This window comes from Vigna umbellata, chromosome 2, assembly GCF_029865625.1.
Source record: "Vigna umbellata cultivar VRB3 chromosome 2, Vumbellata_1.0, whole genome shotgun sequence".
NCBI lineage: Eukaryota > Viridiplantae > Streptophyta > Magnoliopsida > Fabales > Fabaceae > Vigna > Vigna umbellata.
The window spans coordinates 44,620,386-44,629,790 of record NC_142166.1 but is presented as its reverse complement, the minus strand read 5'-3'; the positions used below and the strand labels follow the sequence as shown (position 1 = coordinate 44,629,790).

Here is a 9,405-nt window from a genome sequence, read left to right as displayed (position 1 = left end):
ATTATTCTTAAGGAAAAATATATGATTAAACTATTAGTGATATTAAAGGATCAAAGCATTTAAGTCAAATATTATAATATTAAGATTGAAAGATAAAGTTATGTATTTTTTTAAGTGCTTTATGTAATAATTTAAACTTATGATATTAACTATTTATATATACGCAATAAAAATATCATATACAATATATATTCAATATATAGTATGATACACTATTGTTTCTCTCATCGGTTTGCATTAACAAACTTCTCACCTGTTCTCTTTGACATGTATAAGAAATCAGATTACCCATATAAAGTATTTGCTAGCTATGAATGAAAAGGAATATATAAAATATTATATTATATTTCATAGAAAAATATCACATCAATTAAATATAACATATACATTTAGAATATACAGATGAATACAAGTTTTATCTTATAAATTAGTTTTATAAAATTAAATTTAAAATTTACTTATTAAAATTAAATTATTAAAATTAAATTAAAAATAATTAGTCAGATTCATAATATATATAAATAAGTGTAAATTTCATTTTTCAAATTAATTTTATAAATTTAATTTAGATTTAAAATTTAATTCTTAAAAAATTATAAATATATAATTTCTAAATATAAATATAACTTTTAGTTGATCCATCCAAAGGTTATAATAAGAATCCGATTTAACATTGAACTAATAAAAGTACAGTTTAGAGGTTTAGTGGTCCAATCATAATTAAATTTAAACTAATAATTAAATACTTTATAAACATAAAAGAAATCTGTCATCATAGTTTTATAGCACTAAAAATTAAATTAAAATATCATTTTATAATTTCTTAAATTAAAGTATTCGTAAAATATCACATTAAATATATCTTACGCTTCAGTTTATGTTTAAACAAAATAAAATAACTCGTATGAGAAATAAGATGTTCAGATCTAGAATAAAGCAAAACTCAAATTCATATTAAGATCTATCAAGACATAATAACAATTGTAAATGAATATAAATGATTAATATATGTTTGTAAGAAAAAAAATATGGTAAGATACTTTATTCCTTATTTAATATTTTATTTTTTAAAATTAATTTTTAAAATAATTTTGAAGCTCTTTACCGAATTTAAACTTTTATATGAACCGGTTTTACTGTTATTGAGATTTATAGCTTTGTTGATAAATAATTATATAATTTTTCGCATGAGTTTATAAAAGCTTTACAGAAAATTAAAATTCATAAGAAATTCTACAAATCAGTATATAAACAATAAGTTTATTTTAATTTATAAAAACCTATACTCTAAACCTATATTTATCATGCAAACCAGGTGGTAAACAGTTCACGGGTTAACAAAAAGTGGAAGAAAAGTCATCTACAAGAATAAAAGAGAGATCCAGCTGTTGGGAAATATACAAAGATGTTGCATTGCTTTCATATGATTAATTTATTAATCACATTCAATTTATTTACATTTACTTTTACTTTTACACTCATCAGCACTATGTCAAGCATGCCCTTATAATATCAACCAAACATTTCTTCTTCAACAACTTCTGCTAAACTACAAACCTTCAACAAATTAAGGATTAAAACAAAAAAAGGCAAAAAGTGAAAACTCAAACAAGTAAATAAAATCTATAACCATAGGTCAGAGGAATGCTCATGAGATATATGGAAAATCACAGAGTTGAGTTGTCATGTTTTCAGCGCTGAAACTCAACAAAAACTAGTTCTCTGAAAACTCTCTAGGGCTTTCACTACATCTCTTGCGCATGGCCTTGCAGTGGGATCGGTTGTGGTACAGTGCAGCGCTAGATTCATCATCTCAACCATGTCTTTCTCATCCCTCAATGCATCTCCACCTTTCATCACAGGATCAATCCACGTGTCAACATGACAATCAGAGTAGCAATATCGGGCCCACTCCACAATAGTCTTGTGCATGCCATTTCCTGCTTCTATGTCTATGCCGCTCCTTCCCGTCAATAGTTCAATCAGCATCACTCCCAACCCATATATCTCACTCTTCTCTGTCACATTTTCCCTTTCTCTTGCCTCTGAAAATGTAGAATATTCAAGTATCATCACTCACACAATCCGAAACCAAACATTAACTTATGACATAACATAAGACATTGTGGATTATTATCATGAAACTCTCTCTCTCTATATATATATACCTAAATATGAATGTATATATATGTAAAATAGTGATTTAGTATAGTACCTTGGGCAAGGTATGTCGAAGAAGTGATACCCTTGACATCCAAACATGTCATTATGGGAGGGGTGACCTTAAGGCGAGGGACACCTTTGATGTCGACCCTAACTATCTCCCTTGCAACCTCTCCCACCAAAACCATGGATGAAGCGTGAGAATGCAGGAATTTAATCGCTTTTGCAACGCCAACAGCAATCTTGCAACGCTGTTTCCAACTCAAACTGTTCACAATCTCGCTTAGTTTCTTACCCTCTTCGTGTTCGTACACCAAGTACCCTCTCTTCCCACACCTACACGTCGCAACAAGATTGAAGATATTGGGGTGACGAACCTTTCCACCCTTCACTGTTTCTTCCCACATACTCGTCGAAAGAGAATTCAACTCACTGATTTCCATCACCGTGAACTGCATGCCATTCTCCATGCACTTCCCTTCGTAGGAAACCCAGTTCCTTCCTTTGGACACGACTCTTCCCTCTTTAACCGTAGAGAAAACGTTTTCTACCTTCATCAACTTCGCTGCTTTGTCACAAAATAACTGCACTTCCCAGGTTCCGTCTTGGTTTTCCACTTTTCGCACTTCCGAGAAGCTCTTTCTCTTGTGAACATAAAAGACGAGTAAAGAAGCTCCTGCGAACGCAACCAGTGTTAGTAGAAAACACAGCATGATGAAGAGCCAAGTTGGGTTCTGGTTATTGCTTTTGCACAGTGGCAACCCGCTTGAAGAGTCTTCATCACGGTCACAAAGGTTGTTGCCGGTGACTGCACTGGCGTTGATGGCGAGGAAAGCACCGGTAGAAGGTAAACTTCCACGAAAATGGTTGTGTGAAATGTTGATCTGAACGAGAGACTCGGCGCTCCCCAAATCCTTCGGAATCTCGCCGGAGAATTGGTTTTCTGACAGGTCAAGGAGACCGAGAACCGGCATCTCCGAGAATTTCATTGGAATTTCACCACTGAGCTGGTTGTGACTCAAATCTAAGGCCACAAGCTTCTTGCACGAGCAAATTTCTTCTGGAATGTTACCGAAGAGTTTGTTATAGCTGAGCTTCAATTCCACCAGCTCTGATAAGCTTTTATAATCTAGAGGAATAGAACCTGAGAATTGGTTGTTTGATAAGTCCAAGTCCTCAAGAATTTGTGTCCCGAAAGAGGTAGGGAGTTCTCCTGAGAAGTTATTGTTGGCCAAACTGAGCATTTGAAGCGACGGCATGTTCCATTTTCTGTCATTGATCCTTCCGGAAAGTTGGTTTCCAGAGATATCCAAGAAGTACACCTGAGGCAGTGTGGTTAACTCCGGTGGTAATTTCCCCGAGAACTTGTTGTTTTGCAGTCTCACTCGGCGAAGGCTTCTGCAAGAGGTTAAGCTCTTTGGGATTTCTCCTTCGAAATAGTTGGAGAAGAGGATCAGCTTGAAAAGACTACCTGAGTGGCATATGTTATCTGGAATCTTCCCAGCGAGGTTGTTGGTGGAGAGGTCCAACACAGTGAGGTTGCTATGTTTTCCAAGCTCCTCAGGAATCTCACCTATTAATCCATTTGACCATAGCTGAAGGACCTGGAGCCGAGGCAAAAATGCAACACCCTTTGGAATCTTCCCAGTGAAGTTGTTTGAGAAAAGGTGGAGAATCTCCAGCCTCTGGAGCTGAACCACGCGCTCAGAAATCAAACCCGAAAGAGAGTTATCACTTAGATCGAGTGAAATGAGCTTTTTCAGTTCGAAAATGGATTGGGGAATTGGACCACTCAGTTTGTTTTGATAAAGAAAGAGATATTGAAGCTCGGTGAGGTGTCCGAGAGATTGAGGAATCGGTCCAGTGAGGTTGTTGTAGACAAGGTCGAGATGATTCAAAGAGAGTAACTCTCCAATGCTAATTGGTATCTCACCTGAAAGGTTGTTGTAGCCCAAGTAAATCCACTTCAAGCTCTTCATCTGGCCAATTTCTTGTGGTATCTTATCCACTAACTGGTTTGAAGCCAACGTAAGGTACTGCAAAGTGGTCATGTTGGTGATGGAATTCGGAATCTTTCCTACCAAAACGTTTCCTCCAAGATCAAGATACCTTAGGCTGGAAAGCAATCCAATTTGGTGAGGTATGTTCCCTGAAAACATGTTGTTGGAGAGATCCAGACTTTCAAGGTTCGAGAAAAGCACGGAAAACAATGGTTGAGGCAAAGAACCAGTGAAGTTGTTGTTGCTGAGGTTAAGGTAACGAAGTAGAGACAGAGAATTGAGAGAGTAGTTAAAAGTGATTTCCCCAACAAACTGGTTATTGGAAAGGTCGATGTTTGCGACGTATGGAAGTTGAAAAATAGAGGAGACCTCGCCGGTCATGTTTTTTCCCGAGAGCATCACAGCGTTAACGTGGGAAGAGTTAACGTTGTTGTCGCAGGTGATGCCATGCCACCTGCATAAAGTGGCAGAGGAAGTTTCCCAGTTGGAGAGAAAGTGAAGCGGGTCATCGATGGAAGCTTTGAAGGATAATAAAAGCTGAACCTCTTTTGGATCTCCGTGGGATGAGTGGAAATTGAGCATGAACAAGAAGAGGCATATAAATGTCATGGATTTTGTCTCTGAAGATCCTTTGGCCATGTCTAGCTTCCTGATGAGTTTTATTTTTTGTGAAGCAATTCAGTGTTCTATCTTCAGCCTTGGATTTATCTCCTCGGATCCCAAGCTGTAAAAAGTGGATAACATGATTAACGTAACTTTATAATTAGATTAGTGATCAGTGATCAAAGTTCAATAGCATGTCAATTAGAATAATGATGGGCAGAAAGAAAAAAACATATACTAAAGTATAATGAAATATTCTTTATTCTATGTGTGTATGTTTTGGAAAAAGACAAAGGAATATATGTCTTGTGGTAACAAAAATGAAAAACACTTATGCAGCTTTTGCAGGTGGCTATGAGTGATGAGTTTGACTTCTAGCTACCATTAATTTCATGTGAGTCAGTTCATGTGCTAAGGGACATTATGCATGCGCCAGGATATATATGAAGTTGGAAGAGAATTTGTAAAAGTGGCATAGATAATGAAAAGATATTATTACGTACCTAACTATCATTATTGGAGGAGTACTTAGTTTCTGCTGACGATGATGCTCGGAGTCAAAATGAATTGAGGATAGAGAAGAATTGGATTTGAAGTAAGTAAAGAAAGGGAGAGAGGGATATGGTGAAATATTCTTGGAAATACTATTTGAAGAGGATGGGTTGGACGTGAGAGAGAAGGGTGTGTGCGTGCTTAAATAGATGGAATGCTACAAGAACTGGAAGTGGGCACTTGAGTTCATTCCTAACTACGAAACTGCCCCTTGACTTCTTAGAGATTGGCGTTTGAACACAAACGGTTGAAAGGGAAACAGGGACAGATGTTGGAAAAAGGCTCTGATTTTGTCGGATTGTTACCAAAATGCTCTTTTTTGACCGACTCACTGGCAGAGCACTTGAGAAAGTGACAAAGAATTTCTGTAACCGTTGAAAACAAACTCTTCAAACTCTTGCTATTATTATATTTAAATCACTAATGAAAAGGTTAAAAATGTGGAAAGCGCACACAAGAGTTGATAAATGTAATTTGGTGAATAATGATCATGCGTCATATCAGCTTCACGTTCTACTAAACGGTATCTATAATTTGCATAGATGAAAAGCATACGCTTAATTAACGGTTGGTCGATGAGAAAGTACGCTTTTGATTTTGAAGTATATATATTAAAATTTACTGGCCCGTCTGTAGTAATTATAGTTCGAATCGCGAACAAAGATACGACATGCAGGATGGTGCAGAGTGGTTTAATTTACTTTTGGTAAAGTTTTGGCTATCTTGGTACTTCAGCACTTGTTTGTTTTATGTTGTCAGAACATTATATGTTTGGTTTCTATTTGATGTTTCATTCCAGTCTTTCGTCTGTCGGACAAAACAACCATGCAAAGAAGAAGCGGGTATTTGAACAGAATAACTGATTCAATTCTATTTCTAAGACGAGGACAACACGTCCATGCATGCCAGCAATCTTCTTCACTTCTTTGCTTTGAACATTGTGTTGTCGGAAATGGAATCAATAAGAAACAAAATATTAAAATGATGAATATTCAAGATGTAAGAGATTATTATGCAATTTAATTAGATTGAAGATCATCTAGGAAAGAGGGTAATTCATGGTTTATTCTTTCGTTGACTGTAATCAACTCACATGGCGATTGCTTACATTTATCATTGAGTGAACAAGGGTTTATATATTCATTGGTGACTCGTTCAGATTACGTTCTGCTAACTAAAAATTATAATGGAGTGCACAGACATGGCTGCAGAAGAAATTAAAGAAATGGGGTGTGGGTGTAATTTTGTTATAAGTAGAGGGCAGAAGTTGGTGGAGCGCAGGATAGAGCAGCTTTCCATTGGCATGTTAAAAAGCAAGATTCTTGAGGCACTTTTGCTTGGACTTTATTTTGTTATCTTGGATTCTCGTTCTCACAAAGCAGAAAGAGGTGCAGAGAGAAAGAAAAAAGACTTTAAGGGAGAGAAAAAGGGAAAGAAAAATAGGAGATGGAAGTGAGGCAAAGGGGAATGAGCAGAGCCATGGGAGAGAAAAGCTGAAAGAGAATAGGGAAAATAAAATGGAGGAACAAAGTAGAAGAATGTAAAGAAAAAAAAAAGTTGCGAGTCTTTTACGTTACATAGACTGATGATTAGTACTGAGGCCGTGGGCACATTCACCTTATAATAATAATAATAATAATAATAATAATAATCTTTCATTCTTATTCAGTTGTCTTCAACCTCTGTATCTATCCCTCTGTGCTTTGAGAAGTAACGGACCCACCATGTCTTTCTCGAAGGAATATACAGTGTGTGGTCTTTGTCATACCCGGCATGCTTTGCCCATCTCCATTTTCTAGGGTTTTACACTCTAAATTTCCATTTCACCAATCTTATTCTCATCCTCCACTCCACTCCACTCCACGCCACCCCATTTTCCTTTCCTTTTTCTTGTCCTTCATTCCCACTATCTTCATTCATTATAATAAAACCATGCACTTTTAACATTCATAATTAATACACAAACACCATTCAACGGTTTTTCACCATTATCATGTATTTCATTTTCAAATTACCAAAATGTTACAATTTTTTTTAATAAAATTGCATATAGATAAGTCCGAAATGATTTCATAGCAAAGATGTGTGTCCATATGTAGTAACTTCACTAAAAATGAACTGAAATTATGTTAAGTTATAACAACTTTTATAAAAAATAATTTCAAAATAAAATTATGTCATATTGACACAATTTTTGTTAATTTTACTATAGAAGTAAAATCGTCTTATGCCATGACAATATCAATTCTAAATGAAATGAATTGAAGTTATGTCGATTTAAATTTTTTCAATTAAAATTGTCTCAAATTATAAGGATTTCACTTTTAAATAATTTTTAATATTAATTGTCATTATTTAATACAATTTTAGTTCAATGAAATGTTTTTTTCTTGATACGGACTTTTCTTTATCATGAAAATTGTATCAAATTGACATAATTTTCTATATATGATTTTTTTTTAAAATTTGCGCCATTTCCAAAATAAAATTACTCTAGAATGATGAAAAAACCTAATTTGGACAGTCCTAGAGCACAGGATATACTCTCATGCATATTGTATGCGAAATTGGAGTGTTTATATATATCTTCGTAACATTTTTATCGAACCCCTTACGCAAACTTTATGACATATGAAACATACTAATTAAAATCTAATCGATATTATTTGTGGTTAGAAATGAGAATTGAAATTAAGTAGCAGTGATGAGAGTACGGTTGGTGATATATAGAGAAGTAAACAGAGGTGATTCGTTGTTATTTAAAGCATGGCATGAGGTTGAACTCGTTTTGACATAGCTGTCGGTGATGATAACGATTGTAGCTAAAGTAGAAATATTATGGTGGGAGTGTGGTGCAGTTACCTAGCTAGCTATAGCAATAGTGATGTCGATGATGGTGGTCACTGCTCACTGCTCATCGTTATGGGCAGCAACGACTACTGAACTTTAAATTTCTTGCATGGCATGCACCTTTGATATTTAAATTTAAATTATTAGCTTTGAATTCAGAACAATTTTCCAGTGGATTTTAAGGTTGTGGAGTAATATTATCAATGGTGTAATATTCATGGCACATCACATATTAGCCACTCACTAAGAATGCTATGAAGCTTTATTAAGCTCGGTGTTTAATGATAACTCTGTAAGTAGATTTAGCTCCACAGTGGATAGCTAGTATGAAGGAGTAAAGCAACAACAACAGAAAACACTATTAGCTGTTTCAATAATTGAACCATTCAAACGTAAAAAAAAGAGAAAAATTGATTAGTTTATATACTTATATCATGAAGAAAAGTGGAATTGTGCCCATATGCTGTAAAGATAAGTAGTGCTTTGTTTGTCTTGGGTTAGTGCTTTCATTTGTACTAATCTATGGATTAGTATATATATATATATGAATCACTTTTGAGCTATATATGTATGTAATATATGTGTCTTCTCCTTAATAAATTCATTCACATTCTGTAATTATTCAGTATAATGAGGTATGCATGACGCGAAGCCGATCCATTTTCCTTTGATGGGATCTGAGTCTCTTTAAAATTTGTAGGGTTCCATGTTCTTCTTTAGTTGTCCAGTTCAATCACTCAGCTATACTTTAATAATGCTTTGATAGATTAAGCAGCATTATTCGATAGAAAAAGTTTTAATGCACTTTCAAAGAGAATAAATTGAAGTAACCCGTGCAGAAATATATATATTTTTTTTTTCCTTTTATAAAGGGCACTATAATATATACATATATTAATTAATGTTGAGCTAAAAGGTCCACTACGATGGTGACTAACTCACTAACATGGAGTATTAGAGAGATTAACGAAATTAAACACCACTTGGTGCTAACCCTAGCAATGGTGTCAAAACTCCACAGATTCCACTTAGAAAAAGTGATGAATTATAGTCAATTTCTTTGTTAATCATTCACATGAAACCCATCTAGAAACACTTGCAACTGGGATTTAAGCTGGCAAGGATCCACAAGTGTATCAATCAATGTAAGCAACCATTGGTTCAAATAAAGTTGATGTTGATGGATCTGCACTTAAGCAGTTTATTTTACTGTCAAATAAAACTAATTTTGAATAGT

General features: G+C 34.7%; 1 protein-coding gene across 1 annotated transcript; it reads right to left on the bottom strand.

Annotated features, from left to right (window-relative positions):
- Nucleotides 1-1,386: 1,386 nt before the first annotated feature.
- On the bottom strand, nucleotides 1,387-5,419 carry LOC148204090 (uncharacterized). Its single transcript, XM_088107001.1, has 3 exons — nucleotides 5,270-5,419; nucleotides 2,216-4,887; nucleotides 1,387-2,045 (listed from the first exon to the last, which is right to left on the bottom strand). Exons 2-3 carry the CDS (start codon nucleotides 4,800-4,802, stop codon nucleotides 1,705-1,707), a joined length of 2,928 nt encoding a protein of 975 aa, XP_087963127.1. The 5' UTR covers nucleotides 4,803-4,887; nucleotides 5,270-5,419; the 3' UTR covers nucleotides 1,387-1,704.
- Nucleotides 5,420-9,405: the final 3,986 nt, after the last annotated feature.

Excerpts from the sequence above, each read along its gene's own strand:
- LOC148204090 (XM_088107001.1), bottom strand. The coding sequence starts at position 4,802 with ATGGCCAAAGGATCTTCAGAGACAAAATCCATGACATTTATATGCCTC. Across the intron at positions 2,046-2,215 it reads TTCGACATACCTTGCCCAAG|AGGCAAGAGAAAGGGAAAAT; the intron begins GTACTATACTAA and ends CTACATTTTCAG.